General features: G+C 42.6%; 1 protein-coding gene across 4 annotated transcripts in view; it reads right to left on the bottom strand.

Moving 5' to 3' along the window:
• The window catches only part of LOC129705862 (activating molecule in BECN1-regulated autophagy protein 1-like), a 287629-nt gene that overhangs the window by 185634 nt on the left and 80723 nt on the right, over positions 1–21272 (bottom strand). For 2 of the 4 annotated variants that reach the window (XM_055649715.1, XM_055649713.1), the window contains exon 9: positions 577–750. The exons of the other annotated variants lie outside the window; for them this stretch is intronic. In XM_055649715.1, coding sequence (XP_055505690.1) covers positions 577–750 — 174 coding nt within the window. The remainder of the gene's footprint in view (positions 1–576; positions 751–21272) is intronic. 4 annotated transcript variants of the gene reach the window in all.

Below are 21272 nucleotides of genomic sequence, written 5' to 3'. Positions count from 1 at the left end.
TCTGTCAGCATTTGACAGACAATAATTTATTTTACTGACTTGCATATGCTGTCCCAAAAATCCCAACGGTTTCATGATAAACAAGAACTTGAGTTGTAACAATAACAGATACTATACAACCAATGGTATGATTTGTATAGGACTGTTGCAAGCAAAATGTATTGGAGATCCTGGTGCCAAAATGGAATATAAGATTTCATGAAATTATGAAGCCGTAAAAAAACCAATTGAAACCACTTATGTTTTTGCTTCATTTGGCTCCTCTTTCATCCTGGGGGTAAAGACAAGATAGGTTTAAACTCCTTTGCGATTTGGATGTCAAAAGCATTCCACAGAAGAAGGGTCTCAACCCAAAAAGTCACCTATTCCTTTGCTCCATAGATGCTGCCTCACCCGCTGAGTTTCTCCAGCATTTTTATCTACCACAGTCCAACCAGCAGGCAGAACTTGGATCAAGTGGTTGCTTTAAACCATGTCAGCAGTAAATCCTGGCCTGATAACCCCAACCAACAGTTGCTGGAGGTCACCACTGCAGTCGTGCCTAGTGCATCCTCTAAAAGATCAATCTATACTTACTCAAAATCATCAAAATCCATTTCAGCACCATCAATGGGCTGGGCCGGACTGCTCGCTGGATTTTCCAAACTGGCACGCATTCGGTTCGGCTGGTAGCGCATCGAGCGCTGACGAATACTGTCCCTACGTGACAGGTACTGGATGATCCGATGGGCGTAATAGGCAGGGGATAATCTGAAAAGGTACAGGTATAGAGTTTCAATTAAACTCCACTCACTAGCACAAGTGTGGCTAATGATTCACCGCTCCACCAGAAAATAGGACATGAAATATGGAAGACATGTTAGATAGCTCCCATTGAAAAAATTAGGAAGCATCGTAAGTGGCACTGTATGATCAGAATAGTAAAAAATGTGCATCCATACTTAAAAGGTATTAGTACCAGAAACAGTTTAGTAGATTTTATCTTAATGGACTGTATGTAGTAATACAATATATTTCAACTATCATCACCAAACCATTAACAAGGACTTGCAGTTAGAACATTTTGACCAATTGTTCACTGGGCAAAATGTGCAAACATTTCTGGTGCTAAATCAGGTTCTACCATCATAGGGGGAATAAAACAAAATTAATTAATATAGAAGGATGACAGAATTTCCTGATATCAAAGCATTAAGCAGCACAGGGCAAGGACAATATCACCAGCAACTACCCAATCATTTCAAAGCCATTCCGATCAATGCCAGAAACGGTATTTCACCTTATTCCCAAACAAATTATTACTTTTCATGTATTCAATTATAATTAAAAATCTACAAATTTTCTCCCAGGCCGCTATCAAAGTGCTGATTAAAACTATGTCCCTAGAAGCATTTTGTCATTGCGCAATCTAAATTCACTTAAGATTCACTTAAAATGTACTAAATTCACTCAAATGATTCTGCAGATCTACTATTCTGATAAAGGGCATTTGACCAAAAGAATAATTCTGTTTCTCTTTGTGGGCTTGCTGCACCATCGAGTTTCCAGCATTTTGCTTTAATTTCTGGTTTACATCTTCACTACACTAAAGAGTATTACCCCCTGTGTTTGAATCTCACTGCAAAACCGACGTACCCATGCATATTCTATATAATGTCATGTATCCCCACATACAATGCTAAATAGTTTAAATGATGTTATTACTTAAGAATATCCATATTTTCATGCAACTTTTATAGTTGCAGTAAATTAGTGAGCATAGTTTGGCGGCGCGACTCGCGTTGCAGCAGCCCCTACAGCCTGTCTGTCTTTTTTATTTTTTGTCTAGTTAAATGTAGTTGTCGTGTTTTTTTAAATACTGTTTTTAATTGTGCATATGTGGGGGCGGGGGGAACCTTTAAAATCTCTTCCCTGCACGGGAGACCCGACCTTTTCCCTGTCGAGTCTCCTTTGTCGTTGGGGCCTAGCACCGTGGAGCGGCCTCCGGTCGCTGAGCCTGCGGAGCTGCGGACTTACCATCATGGGGCTGGCCGGCCTCGGAGCATGGGGGGCGGTGGTGGCTCGCTGCTGCGGCCCGACTACGGAGCTCGGAGGCTCCAGTGGAATGTGATATCAGGAGCTCGCAGGTCCGGGTGGGAAGACCGTATTTTGGAGCTCCCGCAACGCAACTTCTCCAGCCTGTGTCGCGGGGTTGGAACGACCCAGAGCGGGGTCGTACATCTCCCGGCGCGGCTTTAATGGCCACAGGACATTCCAATGCCCACCGGGGGCTCCAACTTTGTGACTTTTGGGCCTGGAGCCCGGCGTACATCGCCCGGCACGGCCTTAAATGGCCGTGGGACTTACCATCGCCCGTCTGGGGCTTCAACATCGGGAGAGAAATGGTGCAGGGGAGAGAAAAGACTTTGCCTTCCATCACAGTGAGGAGGAGATTCACTGTGATGGATGTTTGTGTGAATTGTAGGAATTGTTTTGTTTGTATGGCTGTAGAAACAGAGTTTCGTTTGAGCCTCTCTGAGGTTCAAATGACATGGAATAAATATTGTATTGTATATATTTTAATGGTCATGATAATAATTTTCAATATAGTCAATGATTTTTTTTCCTTTTATTTAGAGGACCAAAACATTTTCACAACCATTCATTTTATTCATCTTTGGGGACTCATTTGAAATGAATGTCTTAGTTCAGTCAAGTTAAATACTTAAAAACTAATAAAAACTATTTCAACTTCAATATTCCTTTAGAACGCATTTCAAATATATCTGAATATGTGCCCCCTTCTCAGTGTTCACGGGAAAATTAAAAATAAATGTTCTTACATCCTCTTTGGTTGACACAACACTCTGCTTAATGTAAAGTGAGTGAGGATGAGAGTTTTTCGTTTAAAGATCTATTAATCAGAGGTACGGTATTATGCAATGACAAATAATTAATCATTCACTTGTAAAACATGTTTACTTATGGAAGATCTCAATTTTATTTTCCAATCTTCATCTGCCAAGAGCCCAATGGCTTGCTGTGCCAAATGAATTTATTTCATTCCTGTAAATCATTCTAATTTTATTGCACCTGGAAGAAATCAAAATGAATTTGTATTTTTGGAGAATAGTAAAGGCAGCATCATGGTGAGATACTGCACCTGAACAGGATTTTTGGTTCAAGTTCATGCCACCCCAAAAAAACATCAATTTACACCAATCCGACAATGAAACCATTTTTATATCCTCATCACATTATCGTCAACACACCCCAGGGACAATTTATAGTGGCCAATTAATGTACGTACCTGCATGCCTTTGTGTTGTGCTAGGAAACCAGAGCACCTAGACCAAACCCATTCAGTCACAAGGAGAACCCATAAGGTTGTGGGGAGAACATGCAGACTCCACACATGCAGCACTCGAGTCATGTTGGAACCCGGGTCTCTGGAGCTACAAACCAGTGGCCCCATTAGCTGCATCACTGTGATACCCAAAGGGTTCATGTCCCCGATGGTCTTTTAAAACTGATGAAATTAGTATGCAAAACCACATTTGTACAAGCTCAAGATTACAAAACAGTGACAAGACCTAGTGATATCAGGAAATCCGAGAATACAATTCAGGTGGACTCGAGGGTAATGCCAGTTGTCTCAGGTAAAGGACATAGTTAAATATTTTTTTTTCCCTCAAAGCAGCATTAAACCAGCTTAAAAGAGGAAATTGCTGAAAATAATTATCTGGCTATATCTATGAACATATGGAGCAGAGGGACAGGGGGAGAGAGAGAGAGCGAGAGCGAGAGAGCGAGAGACAGAGAGATTGAGAAAGTTAAAGTTGACAGCTGTTCATCATAACTAGAAAAAGCTGCAAAAAAATGGGTGAGGTGAGAAGAAACAGGCCGGATCAATCGAGGGTAGGAGTGGTTCAATATTGGATGGATCTAAAATGTCATCATAAGTTCAACAAGCTGAATGGCTGGTTGCATAAATTATTCTATATAATTAAAATGGAGCTCGTGTTGAAGGGCTGAAATATTGCCAGTTCCTATCAAACCATAAAATCAACTTTATTTAGACTACAAGTTACCAGACTCTGCTAGGAATGCTTCAAATGAAATAATTTCTATCACACAATTACCTTCAAAGAAATAGATAATTTTAATTTTGTATGATTGAATTAGCATCAAGGAAGAGTACTTTGATTCACTGATTTTAAAAAGAAATTGGACCAAAACTTTAATTATAGTTGGACTTGCCATTCAAATGACCATGGATGTTATTATTTGAGATTTTCTAAAATCAATTAATGCAGTTACAGATCCAATCTTGGGTACCAACAGAAAGCCGTATTCTTGTTTAAATGCACAATGCTAATCTTGCTATTACAAAAACATACGCCCCAATTGATTTGTAGTTTTATCAAAATCATTTCAGTTGATTAAATTTAATCAGTGATGCAGCAGTCAAAGCATTTCTATAATAAACCACACAAGTTCCTTGTAATTCGCCAGCATATAACTAAAGGAAATAATTTAATAGGGGTAAAAAGATTATCTTGTGGATTTGTATATTCTTTCATATTGCTTCACTTCATCAGTACAGCATTTTCAATTGCCAGCCACACAATATGAAACATTTTAAGTCATTGCTACAGGAGGAGTAGGACAAAATTCTGTAATGAGATCCAAGACTTCTACTGGTTTACACTTGGAGTATTTCACATACAATCACTAAAATAAGATATTGAATCTTAAGGCCAGAAAATATGGCAACCTCAACTGTCCTAATCTAAAAAGAAATAATAATTCTATTTAAATCAACTATATTTGCAAATCTAAAAATGCAATACCAGAAATTGATGATAAAAAATTTAAAATATTGTCACTCCTTCTTACATTTTCCTAACATCTGCTGTTCAAGCAGGCCGAACAAGAGCCAGCACAGTGGCGCAGTGGTAGAGTTGCTGCCTTACAGCACTAGAGACCCGGCGTTCGATCCTGACTGCAAGTGCTGTCTGTACAGAATTTGGAATTTCTCGGTGTGACCATGTGGGTTTTCTCCAGTTTCCTCCCACATTTCAAAGACATGCAGGTTTGTAGGTTAATTGTAGGTTACAGTGCAGGATAGAACTAGTGTACGTGCAATCGTAGGTCAGCACGGACTTTATGGGCCGAAGGGCCTATTTCCACACTGTATCTCTAAACTAGATCTGTAAATTCCATCCACGTATATTTGCACGGTTGGGAAAACTGGGGGTTCAGAAGTGAGCTGTGTGTGCAGCGGGCGCCAGGATGGCGTGTGTGTGCTGGGTGTGTGGATGGTGGTAAAATCTGGACCATGTATTCGACCAAAGCAGGCCTACGAAATATAGGACAGATGTGCACTCACAGCCTGGGTTCGAATGCAGGCCAGATGCAAGAACAGAGCTGGGAACCAGGTATATGGCCGAAGTAGAAATCCCAAGTGTGGGTTAGGTGTGCAGCCATGGTCAGAGGGGGAACACTGGGGCTCAAGAACTTGGGTAAGCTTACAAACAAGCTGATATTTACGTACTATCTTAAGGGGCTGTCCCACTTGGGCGACCTAATTGGCGAGTTTAGAAGAGTTTGAAAAAATGTCATGTTGAAGATCTCCTTCGACTATGTAGAAGACGTCCTTCGACTATGTTGAAGACCAGCTTCGACTAACTTCGGGAAAATTGGACACCAAATAGTGGAGAGTGAAGACAACCTCCTTCGATCTCCTTCGACCTCCCTTCGACTATGATGAAGACTATCTGCGACTACCTTCCATTACCTTCGACTACCCTCGATTACCTACGAACAACATGCCGACCTACTATGATCTACCTCAGCTAAATCAACAAGTAAAAAAAAATTATTTTTTTTTTCCACGGCGACCTTTTTTTATTCACGGGCATTTTTCAGCATGTTGAAAAATATGCCACAACCTAGCTGAGGCCTCGAGTACATGGGGACTACTCTCGAGCATGAAGGAGCATGAACGCAAATACCTCCTATGACCTCGTGTCGACCATGCTGCGAGCATGAGTCGACGGCAAACTCGCCAGAACTCGCGGATTATGTCGCCCAAGTGGGACAGCCCCTTTAGATTCATGGAGAAATGGAGTGCTAAGACATCTTTGCAGCCTTACGGGCCTTGTTAGTGGTTTCCGTGTTTGTGTTGTCCATGAGAAGTATATTACCCTATCCCTTGCCAATAACTAGGACATAGTATAGTTTCATTTGTGGATTTACATTATAACATACATCTAATGCCCTCCAAACTACCATGCAAAAGTGGTTTTATGTTCTGCTGGTTTTCAAAGCTGATCAAACCTAAAGAGTTGAAGCTGAAAAACACCCAGTGGATCGACAGTCATCCTGTTAGCTGATAATTAAGTACAATTTTTTGTGCCTTTATGGTGACACTTATTTAACTTGTTTACAAGTGTTAAGGTTATTACTACTTTTCATGTAAAAGTATGATACAATTCAGTGTGAACTTGGCTGTGCAATCAGTACTCGCTCACCAAGCTCAGTTCGGTTTCAATTGTAGTGGTGGAGTGGAATGCAATATCAATCTTGAAACACATCGTGAGATTAAAATAATCTCAAGAGTTTACACAAACACAGAAGATATTCAGTACAGTTAATGAATTCAAAAACAGTTCACGCACACTCGTAAGGAAAACAAATGAAAGGAAAATCACGAAGCACTCTCTCAGATTCCTTTACATTTTAGTTACCACAATCAACCTGACAAGCCAAGGCTTGGGACACCCTCATTTTCATAGTTTCCCAAGCCACATTTCCTGTAACAGCTATAACACCAGTAGTTTGCAACATTGATGACGGCAACATCTTAAAATCATAATTTTAGGGTTGCCCCACATAATCAATTGTGCATTTCAACAGAAAAGTCAGGACACAGGAAACTCAAGAGAATGCACTTCCGCTCAGAAGATATACCCAGTTAAATGAAACACAGTGCCCTCAGACATTTAATTCACAATGTGCTTCCAGATCCACCTTTGACGAGAAACAGCATCAAGTACTCCCACTTGGCTGCATTGCTGAAGTCATTTACATTAAGATCCCGAAAAGTACCCAAATTATAATAATGGCAATGATCCACTGCATTAATGTAACTTTTCTAATGCAAACACCCCCACAATATTCAGGTCTATAATAGCTCCATTATATTCTATCATTAAGTTTTCTCTCTCTCCGCCCTGTTGGAATCTACATTGAAAATATCTATTTTCTTTCCACCAAAAGGAGATGGAATGGATAAGAAAAATGCAGCTTTGTAAGCATCAACGGTTACAGGTGTTTACACAGAAGCTGAGAATGTCAAGAGCTTCAAATTCCTGGGCGTGCACATCTCTGAAGATCTTTCCTGGTCCGAGAACACTGATGCAATTATTAATCAGTGCCTCTACTTCCTGAGAAGATTACAGATAGTCGGTTTGTCAAGGAGGACTCTCTCTAACTTCTACAGGTGCACAGTAGAGAGCATGCTGACCAGTTGCATCGTGGCTTGGTTCGGCAACTTGAGCGCCCTGGAGAGGAAAAGACTACAAAAAGTAGTAAACACTGCCCAGTCCATCATTGGCTCATCTATTTGGTGCCTGCAGTTTGGGTTACTACCTCGCCTTGTGTGGCCACTAACCATGTATGACATCACCCTCACAAGAGTCGAGAAGATAGAAAGAACAATCAGCTCTTTCGGGAGAAAGTGGTTAGGAGTTCCTCAGTGCCCGAGCAGCGTAGGCCTGTACAGTCAGGGGATACTCCAGCTGCCACTCTCTAGTCTCACAGAGGAGTTCAAGTGCACTAAAATCAGACTAGAGATGACCCTGGCAGAATCAAGGGACACTGTCATCCGAGCTAATGCTCCAACCCTGGCAACAGGACAGAAGTGGACGGCTAAGAATGCGACAAAATCTGCACTCCACCAAGGCGATATGGTACGGTAAAATCCAACACGGAAGAAGTGGCTTGGGGCTTGGCGGAAAGCGACCATGCTGGAACAAGGCATCATCACTGGAGTGCCGGAAGTTGGTCGCGGCCGAAGTCCGCCGACAAGAGGAGTTGAGTAGGTGTGCCAAGGCTGTGTCGCAAGCTAAACAGGGCCAGTGGATGAGATGGGAGAGTTTGGAAAAGAGGAAGATCAGCTGGAAGGACATGTGGGAGATGGGGGCGAGCAGAATAAGTTTCCTCATACGGGCAACCTATGATGTCCTTCCAAGCCCAAAAAATCTCAACCAATGGCTGGGCGAAGATCCATCATGCCCCCTGTGTTCAACGCCAGCCACGCTTAAGTACATCCTCACTGGGTGTAAAGTAAAGGGCCTGTCCCACCAGCATGCGATTGCATGCGTCTAGCGCAACCAAACGTGGTCGCTTGAGGCGTACGGCCGCGCGAGGCCGGTCCCAATTCGAACCGCGGAGACGTCTGGAGTTGTGCGGGGCTGATGCCGACATCATACTCACCAATCAGCTGGGCAGGAGGCGGGCCGACTGAATTTGGACATCGCACGGCGTCGGGTGGTGATGTCATCACGCAACGGCACGCGTTAGGCGTACGCCGTCAAGACGCTGTGTATGACGTCAAGGCGCTGCGTACGCCATCAAGATGCTGCGTACGCCTTCAATGCGCCTGCGGGCTGACAGGCTGTTGGCTCGCGGAATTTTTGGACAGTGTGGGATTTTCGGAGCCCCGCGCGATGTCGGGACCAGCCCCGCACAACTCCATACGCCTCCACACGGCCGGCCGTACGGCTCAAGCGACCACGTTTAGTCGTGCTAGACGCATGCAATCGCATGCTGGTGGGACAGGCCCTTAAGCCTCTCTCAAGGATGGTACACCTAGAGACATAATCAAGTGCTCAAATGCCTGGCAGCGACTCTGGAACGCAGGAGAACACCCAACAATGCCCTGCCGCCCAGAATAACCAACCCAGTTAAGACAATTGGCTTTGTTCAGGGGTCAACAAAGGCAATGGAAAATTCCACCAAGGACCAGGTTTGGACAGCTGGAGGCAGCCCGGGGTTGGCAGATGCTGGTGGATGTGGACCAACGGCTTACAGTTCCATCAGAGATAGCCATCAGAGATAGGACTTTTAACATCTAGTCCTGTGTATTTGTAAACATATGAACTTAAGCAAAATTATATTGTACATGATATATTCTCCACTGTACTATATAATGTCTCAGCAGTTTCCCAACCACTTACCTTTCTAACAAATTCCTCTTATTCTTGGTATTTCCTTCTCTTGTGTGGTCAATGTAAAGCCCTCAACTTCCTTGAACTTCCTCTATTAATTCCCCCCCACCCCCCACCCGCACCACAGTTCGAAAATAGCATTAAAAAATATTCCTTCCTTTGGCGTTGCTGAGTAAACCTGCTGAATCTGTGTCTATGGGCAACTAACCATTACTGTGAAGTTGATATGCAAAATACAACTTTATATAAATACACACACATTACACAATTTGGGTGAGTTACTGGAATTCACACTGCTTCTTTTGCCATTTGGAAAAAGTCCATGAATAAAGTGTTTTACACAGATTTAAGTTTCACTGTTACTAATTCGCTTATCATGCGAGCATAACTGCCAGACAAAGTAGGCATAATTGGACGATTCCTCTGGCAATCAAGCTTTGTAGCCAAAGCTTAATTTTATGCAGAAAACTTGCAGTTAACTTTTGCTGGAGAAACTCAGCGGGTGAGGCAGCATCTATGGAGCGAAGGAAATAGGCGATGCTTCGGGTCGAGACCCTTCTTATAGTTTTATAAAGTCAGCTTGAGATGCTACTAACTTCTTAATAACCAAATTGGTTGTTATGAATATTCTGCTGCAGAATGGTTGAGGCAGAGATGAAATTTCCATGCCGGTATCAAAATTAGATAAATGTTTTAGCAGAGAAAACACAAGGGAAAGAATGATAGTGAGGTGCATTTTTTTGGATTTCCTTTTACAGTGCTTCGATAATGCCATTATTCTCAATTATTTCAACAGTGACATTTTGAAAAGGCCTTCCACCAACAAATGTCTTTCATATGTCAAATTATATGAAGATAAACAGCTCTGTATGCACTGTACTCAAGTGTTTAGTCCATTAGATTTCATTGTTTATTTATTTCCAAACTGAAATGGAATTAAGGGTTATGAATTAATGATAATTCTGTGTGATATTCTAAGGGTCCAGTATATGATGTGAATCCTTAAAGTAAGTTTCAATCAATGGATGAATCAAATAAACTCATTATTTATTTAATTGTTTTAAATATAAATTCTATCAATCCATATTGTATAATGTATAAGCCACTAAAACATGGATTTAACCCCAATTGCATGCTGATCTACAGCTCCAGAACACAAAAAAATGCAAATCATCTTCAAAGTCAGTCACATTTTTTAGTGGACAGATAGTCAAATATTTCAGGAGGGTCTCAACGGGTCAGGCAGCATCTCTGGAGAAGATTTTGGTTAGGACATTCCTTCACTCATGTTATATTAACTATTCATATATTATATTCATATTATATTAAGGATATACGTCTGGTGCAGGAAAGTGGTACCGAGGTAAAGATTAGCTGTGATTTCACTGAATGGCAGTGGTCACCTTCTTCATGCTTCTATTCTCATGAGAATCGCAAAATAAATTCTATTTAAAGTAGGCTTTTCAGGCATTTGATATTGAGGATGGAATGAGGTGATTCACAAGTACAATTCTCTAAATTAGAAATCTCAAATCACTCATCACAGAAAGTGCAAGAGAACTAGACACTAAATCAAAATCTATCTTTAAGGAAAAAAATAATTCAAGCTCTTCTGTTGATTGGCTCATCAAAGCTTGTTCCAGTATGAAGTAACGGAGGAAAACAAGTTAGCAATGCAAAATTAAATGCAGATAAGCTGCTCAAATTATCCAGAAAAGGCACAATATAATCTTGAAATGGAATGATAAAGAAAAAATAGGGACAGTCTTCATGTAGAAAGAACATGTGGATATTTTCATGAAGAAAAGTTCCTTTGCTCTAGGTCTAAATTATATCTTGGTGACTATTGTGCAGCCAATAAATCACATCCTGCACAGAACCATCCAGTCATTTATAAAAATAAGCAAACATTTTCACCTGTTATCTTTCTACAAAGATCAACAGATAAATAATTAAGATTTGTGTAGAAAGTAACAAAAATATAAATAACATTCATAATAATAGTGTTCCTTTAAATTGCCTTACATTCCTAAAAAGTGGCTTCTGGCTTGCATTAAGAGGCACAATTTAACAACACTGTGCTTTGTTCTGTTACATGATGGCCAGATGAAATAAACTAGAAAAACAAATGAAATGATGATCCAAATACGAGGCACCACCTACTTAATGATTGAAAAAGAAACATTAAGTATTTACAATGGAAACATAAGAGGCATCAGACTTTTACATACCATTCTTAAAACACGCAACAATACAATAAATGATCAGATAATCTAAGTATATGAAACCATGATAGTTCAAAAACAAAGTACGTAAGCAACCATCACAGTGCTAAGTCCATTGCGATTTGTTGCGAAGGGAGGGTTGTATAGCGTGGAAACAGTTCTTGAACATGGTGGCAATGATTTTCAGCCTCCTGTATTCGCTTTCCAATGGCAGCAGCGAGAAGACTGTGAAGCCAATGTGGTGTGGGTCTTTAATGCTAATAGCTGCCTTCTAAAGGCAACGCATCCTCTAGATCCCTCTGTGGAGAGGTCAGTACCCATAATGGACCAGGCAATGTCCACCACTTCCTGTACCTTCTATTTTTGAGCTTTCAAACTTCTGATCCAGGTCATGATCTAACCAGTCAGTATGCTCGCCACTGTACACTTGTAGAGCATTTGTTGACATGTTGAACTCCTCAAACTTCTAAGCAAGTGTAGACTTTGGTCAGCTTTCTTTGCAATTTCAACAATACACTGGGTCCTGGACAGACCATCGGAAATTTACATGCCTAGAAACTTGAAGCTATTGATTTTCTCCATTGCCGTCCTGCCAACGAAGATAGGTGTATGGTTCCTCAACATTGCTTTCCTCCAGTCAATCAGCACTTTGGTCTTGATAGCATTGAGAACAAGACTTATTCTGCCACCACTCAAACAAATTACTGGTCTCCCTTCTGTATTCTGACTCGTTGTTACATATTCTTCATACAACATGGTGGTATTGTTGGCAAACTTAAAGATAACATTGGAACCACATCTGGCCACAGTCAGAGGTACAGAGTATAAAGCAAAATGTTGCTATGTATTCAGAGATATAGTGCAATCCCAGAAGTAATCAAACCTCTGACACGGCAGGACTGAAAACGTGGTAAAAGAGGAATTCCCTTACTTTCCGACAATGACTGAGGCTAGTAGAATTAAAAAAAACCTCTGATGTACAGTTACAAAACTTAAAATTACTAATTCAAAAATCACCTTTATTAATTAGGCAAAATAATTTTATGATTTAGATAAGTGAAGGCAGCTTTTCCTTGCTCATTGTCAGCACAAATCGCCATTGAAATGCCAGGTCTGGACAGGGAAGGATTACATGGACCAAATCCTCAGCATAATTCTGGTAAACCCTACATGACTGCCCTTCAGAGCTGAACTCCAAGGGTGCCCAGCGACAATGTCTCTTAGTCAGCTTGTTCCAGGCTCAGAGCAAGGTTGCATCTGGAACTAATGACCCATGAATAGTCAAGCAAACAAACATGTATAAGAAGCAAGATCAAACCAATCGGCCTTTCAAGCTTGTTCAATTTAATAACTAACGCTCAACTCCGCATGTCTGTCCACACAGACTGACCTTTCACTCTGTTGCTTACCAATCATCTATTTACTACCTCAAAAATATTCAAGTATTTTGCTTCCACACTCTTACCCTCAAATACTCATGACCCTCAAATAAAACGTGACCCTCAAATAAAACATTGACTCCTGGTTCCAGGTTCTCCCACAAGAGGAAATCCTGGCAAAAGATCTTACAAATGAAATCAAGTTTTTCTCCTAAATTAGTGGATACAAGCCTGGAGTTAAAACCTTCCAATTCCAGTGAGTTTTCTCTAAGCAGCTTCTAAAGCATTATTATTCCTTAAGCAGAAAAAGACGACACACCATTCCAGGTGCGGTCTCAAAGGCCCACGTAACTGAGGCATAAATTTATTTTCATATTCAATTCCCTTCATAACCAAACCATCCCATTCTTTTGCTTTCCTAATTACTTGGTATACCTTAGTTCTTTGTTTGCCCTCGGGATACCCAGATCAGTCTGCATTTTCGAGCCTCACAGTCCTTGTTTTTTCGCAGCAAATAATTTTATATTTTCTCACAAGAGAAATGTACCAGACCTTCATGTCCCAGACAAAAAAAGGGCTGCAGAAATTCAAACGTGACCATTCCTCTCAAAGATGTTGCCTGCCCCATTGAGTTCCTGCATCTGATTTTTGATCAAGATTTCAGCATCTGCAGAGTCTTGTGTATCCATCTTACTTTCTTATCTATCTGTCATAGTAAATTAAGCAACTATTTTTTCAGTGCCTTGATCCAAATTGTTGATGTAAATTGTCAAATGGTGAACCATGCACCAATTCCTGTGGGGCACCACTTTTTGATCAATAACAACAGAACCATTTATACCAACTCAGTTTCCTGTCAGGCAACCAATCTTGTCTCCATGCCAAAATCTTACCCAAAGGCATGCTGGATATCCCAGTTCAAAGGTTCAAAAGGTCAGTTTATTGTCACGTGTACCAATAAGCGAGTTCGGTATTCCGACTGCTCATACCTAGGTCACTCGCCATAAACATTGTTGGTAGCAGCTGTGTACATACAGACTTTGTTTAATCCGTATTTTCCAGCTTTGATTCTTCTAGGTAAGAAAATCCTTGCTTTCAAACTATGAAAGTTGTATTTATTGTTCCTTTGTACAAAGCTGCGATGATTTTGACATTTTTATTGCATTATGCTTCGGTGAGTGAGTGAGATCGTGCTGCTGCGTGGGTGCAGACCTGCATTTCGTCCGGGATCGGGGTTGGGTCTCCGGTGCTGCGGGCGCTGTTGAGTTGCTGCTGGGCCATCCTTGTCCCCTCCCGGGTGTCCCTTCCCTGTCCAGTGTGGCCCTGGGCTGGCGGGGCACCAGTGGCCCCAGGCGCTGACTCCAGCTCGGCTATGCTCTGGCTCCTGGGGGGGGGCTGTTCCTCAGCAGACCGTCGGCTGCGCGTCGCTCCTTGCCTAGTGGTTGTCGGTTGGCCCCCTCGGTGCCGGCAGGGGTTGAGCACCGGTCATCGGCGGGGATGCACTCGGGGTGTTGCGGTGGCTTGGCGGGTCAGGCAACATGTCTGGAGAAGGGTCTAGACCTGAAACGTCATCCATTCCTTTTCTCCAGGGATGCTCCCTGTCCAGCTGAGTTGCTGCAGCGCTTTGTGTGTATCCCCGTTGAAGGCTGGTGCTCGGCTTTCACCAGCGCCGGGGGGATTGGCCGTCGGCGGCAGGGTGGGGTGGGAATTGCGGCTGGCGGTCCCCGGCCCGTCGGGGAGCGGGTTCCTCAGGAGTTGAAGTGGGGTTGGGCTGGAGTTGGAGCTTCTCCGCGCTGGCTGTGGGCCTGGGGCCCATCGGTGTCCGTCAGTCCCGTCAGTTCTCCCGCAACTTGCATCCCCGTTCCTCAGATTAAATATATTTTTACACATAAATTATGAATAAAGATATGAGTTTATACACAGTTTATACAGCCCACTTTTTCAGTATGGCAAATGACCTTTGACAAATCTTATGATTCCTTGATTTTATGATTTTTCGGAATACCGAACTCGCTTAAGGTATACCGAAACCCAAATTACCATACAGCCATACTAAAAAAACCAACAATACACACAACTACATAAAAGTTAACATAAACATCCACCACAGCGGATTCCCCACATTCCTCACCGTGATACAAGGCAATGAAGTCCAAACTTCTTCCTCTTTATTCTCCTGCGGTCGGGGTAGTCGACCCATCCGCAGTCGGGGCGGTCAAAGCTCCTGCGGCTTGGAGTTCCCGAAGTCGGCCTCGAACCAGGAAGTGCAAGCTTCACGATGTTAAAGCCTGCAGGCTCCCATGGTTGGAGCTCCGAGGTCAATCCCTGTCAAAGGGATCGCCAGTTTCCCGATGTTAATGTGCGCAGGCTCCCGCAGTTGGAGCTCACAAAGTCGATCTCCAGCATAGCCCGCCTGCTTCATGATGTTAGGCCGCAGTGCGGACAGATATACGATATGGGGAAAAATTGCACCTTCGTTGAGGTATGAGATTTATAAAAAGTTTCCCCCAACGCATCTCCCCCCCACCCCCCCCACATAAAACAAGCTAAAGCCAAAACAACACTCAAACATATTTTTAACACATATTAAAAAAACAACAAAGGGACGAGACAAATTGTTGGCGAGGCAGCATTGCTGGCGCCACCCAGTTATTACCATTTCAACTCCCCCTCCAATACTGACCTTTGTCCTGGGCCTCATCCATTGCTAGGGTGAGGCCACACACAAACTGGAGGATCAGCACCTCATAGGGTAGCTTACAACCTAATGGTATGAACATTGAGTTCTCCAATTTTAGGTAACCAACCGACAAACAACTACTTTTTCTTTCCCCCACTCTTTCCTTTACCCACCTGGCTACGCACCTATTTTTCCCATCCCCTCTTCTTCCAGCTTTTCACAATTCATACTTCTTCTATCCTTCTCACACTTTGTCATTTCACCTCTGGCCTTTGTCCAACCATGCGCCTATCAACCCCCCCCCCCCCCCCCCCCCCCCCCACCTCACCTCACCTGTACCCACTATCACTTGCTGGGTGGTCTTGCCCCCCCCCCCCCTCACTTCCAGCTTTCGACCCACCCACCCAAACTACAATCAGATTGAAGAAGAGTCCCAACTCAAAACAGATATCACCTATCCATGTTCTCCAGAGATGGTGCCTGACCTGTTGAGTTACCTCAACACTGTGAACACTGTGCCGTTTTTGTTTTGTAAGCCAACATCTGCAGTTTTTCGTTTCTCTTCTGCTACCTCTTACCCCACGGGTTTCAAGTTTCTACAACACTCTTTGAAGTTCCACGGGATGAAATGACTCCTGGAAATTGAAGTGCGTCACATCTACCTGTTTGCCTTTAACCACAACACATTACTTCTTTGAGGGGCACTACGCAACTCAAAGATATTCACACACAACCAGAAAAGGCTCAATCTTTACCTCTTCCATTCCTTAGATTATATTTGATCACACCACAGCAATTTCTGCTGTACATTAACTAATGGACATAATCTACCTCCTTGGAAAATTTAAGAGAATTTGTAAGTTAGCAACTACTCTTTTGAACCTCTACAGGTAGTCGGTCAAAAGCAAATTGAATGGTTGCATCACGAATTGTTTTGGCAACTTGAACGCCCAGGAGCGAAGGAGCTGACAAAAAACAGTGGACACCAGCCGGCTCATCGCTTGCACTGACCTATAGGAGACCAAGCCTCGACAAGACAGCTAGTGCATGCAAGAACTCACACCACCCTGGCCATGCTGTAATTTCACTCCTGCTGTCATAACAAAGGTAGGAGTCTATAAAACATGACCTCCAGGTACAAGAACAGCTTCTTCCCAATAACCACCACACTTGAATACTACAAACACCATCTGAACTATTAACAATCTAGGTTGCACTACGGAGTTTGGGCTTTTGATTTGCACTGATATTGGGGTTTTTCATTTATTTAATAGTTTGTTTGTAATGTTATCTATGATTACTGCTTTTACAAAACTGTTATGCTGCTGCAAATCAGAATTTAATTGTTGTGTTTTCTGTACATATGACAATTAAACACTCTTGACTCTCTTGAGCACCTCAATCCATGTTACGGTCATGCAGAACAGGCAGTCGTGTTGCGCAGGAACACCACCTCACCAGGTTTTGTACAATGCCATTTCTTAACTGCATGCACTGAATAAGTATCAAACTCAAACTCCAAATGACATACAGTGAGGTTTCATGAATTTTGATTGTATCAGAGTCCTGCTTAAACGACGCAGTGATGATATGCAGCTGCTAAAACGGTACTCTCAGCTCACCTTCAACACCCTTCCATCCACCCACACAACAATGACCTGCTACTGGTGCCGGAAGCTTCTCCTTTGAGAATTTTTAAATGTTCAAGTCAGAGACAAAACAATTTCACAGGACAAGTGTGGAATTTTTAGCTCCACATTAAGTCCTAGGGTCTTGACATTAATGTTACAGCTTTCAAAAAAACACTAAGATATGTAATTCAATGCTGCAGAAAAATAAAAAATTCTCCCACGCACATATATGGCAATCACACAGCGTCCCCAAACTGTCAGAACCATTTCCATGTACACAGGACACATTCAGCTTTCACATGATGCTCCCACTATTTAAAGTTGCAAGCACCAAATTATTTTCTTTCAAACTACAAAAATTGGGGCAGCACCAAAGACAATTTTAATACCACAAATGTTTCCATTAGGAATTATCTTAAATAAATCAAGAAGTAGAATTTATAAAGTATCTAATATTGAAAAGTCGATCACCAGGCACTGCAATATCTTTTTGAAAAAGGGACACCAAACATAGTGTTAACTTTTTCAGGTCAAAGGTTCACTTAACAAGAGGCTTAGGATGCCAATTGGGTGCCACGGCATGGAAGATCGAAGACTAGAGCCTTTGAGTTGGAAGAATTTCCATTTCATCCAACAGTAGTGTCAAACAAACAGTCGTCATCGGAGTAGCAGTGGAAACCTTGAAAGGAGTGGTACGGAATTAGAGCTGGATCTTACCAGCATACTAATAAGGGAAAAGATCATATGTCTATCAGCAGAAATGGACTGTCAGTCAGAATATAATGTAAGGATTTCAGGGAAGGATACCACCATTCTTTCCCAGACTGCAGACCCACCCACGCAATGGATTCTTAACAGTCCTCAGCCATGGTCCACCAAGTTAACAATCCTCATTAAAAAAGGCAAACTGAGTTTTTGTTTATTTTTCCATGATTAGAAACACCTAAAATCCTAAACAGCCTTTTTCACCCCATTTTGATCAGGCCTGGTCACTGATCGTGACCCGCTCCAGCCTGTGGAACAGCAGCAGAGGAGAGGCACATACCACAATGCTGCCCTTGGTTGGTGCAGGTACAGCAATCACACTGGGCAGGCGGCGGCACACAAGCCCATTAGATTTCTATCCCCCAGCATCATCCACCTAACGACAAGAAATGGGAATACTGAATATTTCCCTTTTAAACTTTATGCGAGGAAATAATGCAAACATTCACAGAGTACTTGCAGCATTGCCCGATTTTTTTTCTACAACTACATTCACTGCCCATTAAAGTGCCCTCCATAATGTTTGGGACAAAGACCCATCATTTATTTATTTGCCTCGGTACTCCACAATTTGAGATTTGTAATAGAAAAAAAATCACATGTGGTTGAATTGCACATTATCAGATTTTAATAAAGGCCATTTTTACACATTTTGGTTCACCATGTAGAAATTATAGCAGTGTTTATACATAGTCCCCCCATTTCAGGGAACTATAACGTTTCGACACATGACTTAATGGGTGTTTGTAGTTGCTCAGGTGTAGCGGCACCTGCTGGTACCCGCGGGTAATCGAACCCTGCTTTGGGCATGTGACTGGGTGAGGGGTTGTGGTGTTCTTGCGCATTCTGGGCTACACCCATTCATTCGTCTCTGGCCACCGTTGTGGTTACATTATTGTTGCTGCTACCATTTTGTACCGTTGTTTCGTCGCTTTAATAATAAAGCCTTTTCAAAACAACTCTCGTCTCGACTCGCCTAACAGGTGTGTTTAATTGCGTCCCTAATGCAGGTATAAGAGAGCTCTCAGCACCTGGTCTTTCCTTCAGTGTTCCCATCGCCTTTGGAAACTTTATTGCTGTTTATCAACATGAGGACCAAAGTTGTGCCAATGAAAAAGAGGCACCCGAGGGCCGAGGGAGAGCTGAGAAGGGGAGGAGACAGCAAGGGCTACCGGAAATTGGAGAAGTCAATGTTTATGCCGCTCGGGTGCAAACTGCCCAAGCGGAATATGAGGTGCTGCTCCTCCAATTTCCGGTGGTGCTCACTCTGGCCATGGAGGAAGCCCAGGATAGAAAGGTCGGATTCGGAATGGGAGGGGGAGTTGAAGTGCTGAGCCACCGGGAGATCAGGTTGGTTAATGCAGACCGAGAGGAGGTGTTTGGCGAAACGATCGCCAAGCCTACGCTTGGTCTCACAGATGTAGATCGGCTGACATCTAGAGCAGCTGATGCAATAGATGAGGTTGGAGGAGATGCAGGTGGACCTCTGTCGCACCTGGAACGACTGCTTGGGTCCTTGAATGGAGTCGAGGGGGGAAGTAAAGTGACAAGTGTAGCATCTCTTGCGGTTGCAAGGGAAAGTGCCCGGGGAGGGGTTGGTGAGGGAGGGAAGGGAGGAATTGGCCAGGGAGTTACGGAGGGAGCGGTCTTTGCAAAAAGCAGACAGGAGGGGAGATGGGAAGATGTGGCGAGTGGTGGAGTCATTATGGAAGGCACTGTATTAATAGGCACACTGGTGTCAGAAGTTGCACACTCTTAATTTACAACAAACAATGGGTGATGAAAGTTTGAATATAATGCTGCTTTTCAGACAAAATGCTCCAGAGGTATCAACTTTCGGAATCGATGAGTAAACAGAGATGAGGCCTGCTTTCTCCAATAAAAGTTAAAGATTCTTCGGCTCAAGCTGGAATGGCAGAAAATAAACTAGTTATCACCACATGCTGTTTACCGATTGCATAGTTGGCTGCTACATTACATTACAACAGTGGCAACACATGACAAAGTTCATTCAAATCTCTTCAAATCAAAAATCCCATTCCTGTTGACTTACATTGTCTCTCAATTCCACAACTGGAATACCAATGGATAACCAAGATGAATATCTTGAAAGTTATAACATCAAGAACTTACTTCCCAAATATGCAGCTGCAGGTGACATTGTCAGTTTAATTCATTTTAGGTCATTCCTAATGCTTCTGACAGTCAGAAACTCTGATGTTCTTTCAGTGCTACTGAAGGCTATTTATTTAGAAATGTAGAAACATAGAAAATAGATACAGGAGTAGGCCATTCGGCCCTTCGAGCCAGCATCGCCATTCAATATTATCGTGGCGGATCATCCAAAATCAGTATCCCGTTCCTGTCTTTTCCCCACATCCCTTGATTCCTTTAGCTCCAAGAGCTGAATCTAACTCTCTCTTGAAAACATCCAGTGAATTGGCCTCCACTGGCTTCTGTGGCAGAGAATTCCACAGATTTACAACTCTCTGGGAGAAAACGTTTTTCCTCATCTCATTCTGGACTCCCCCAACATGGAGAACATTTAATAGTCCCAATTGAGTGGGTGAAGAACAAATTAATTAAAATAAACGATTTTGCACGCAAACAGCAAAAGTTACATTATGTATAGTATATTTTTCACCTAAACTTATACCTACTTTATCTATCTGATTAGTAGTTGGTCTCCAGCATGGACCTTCAATTCATGGTAAACTAACATAGAAAAAAGGAGCAGGAGGAGGCCATTCGGCCCTTCGAGCCAGCTCCGCCAATCATTGTGATCATGGCTGATCGGCCCCTATATAGAAACATGGACTAAAAAATTCCCAAAATTTCTATCCTAGCCTATCCTATATTTCTTTCCTACCATGAGAAAGCAAAGGGACAAATACATTTTCAAAACAAGCTGCAAGTTGAAAGGAAATGTTGAAACTGTATATATAAACACACAAAGGACGCAGTTGAAATGTAATATTTAAATATTTTCTATTTTTTTCTGGGGTGGCACGGTGGCACAGCGCTAGAGATGCTACCTAACAGCGCCGGAGACCCGGGTTTAATCCTGACTATGGGTGCTGTCTGTACAGATTTTGTACATTCTCCCCATGACCACGTTTTGTCCGGGTGCTCTGATTTCCTCCCACATTCCAAAGACGTACGGATTCATAGGTTAGTTTGGCTTCCGTAAAAATCCTAAATTGTCTCTAGCTTAGCGCTATTGTACGGGGATCACTGGTCAGTGCAGATTTGTTGGGCCAGAGGGCGTGTTTCCGTGCTGTATCTCTGAACTAAACTTCTCTGAACCCCATTGTGCGACCATCAACAAGATTTATAATTTAACACTCAAGTGAAATGCCCTATGAACGTGATAAATA

This window comes from Leucoraja erinacea, chromosome 18 (genome assembly GCF_028641065.1).
Source record: "Leucoraja erinacea ecotype New England chromosome 18, Leri_hhj_1, whole genome shotgun sequence".
NCBI lineage: Eukaryota > Metazoa > Chordata > Chondrichthyes > Rajiformes > Rajidae > Leucoraja > Leucoraja erinaceus.
Note: the sequence above shows the minus strand (reverse complement) of the source record. Positions and strands in the feature narration are given on the sequence as shown.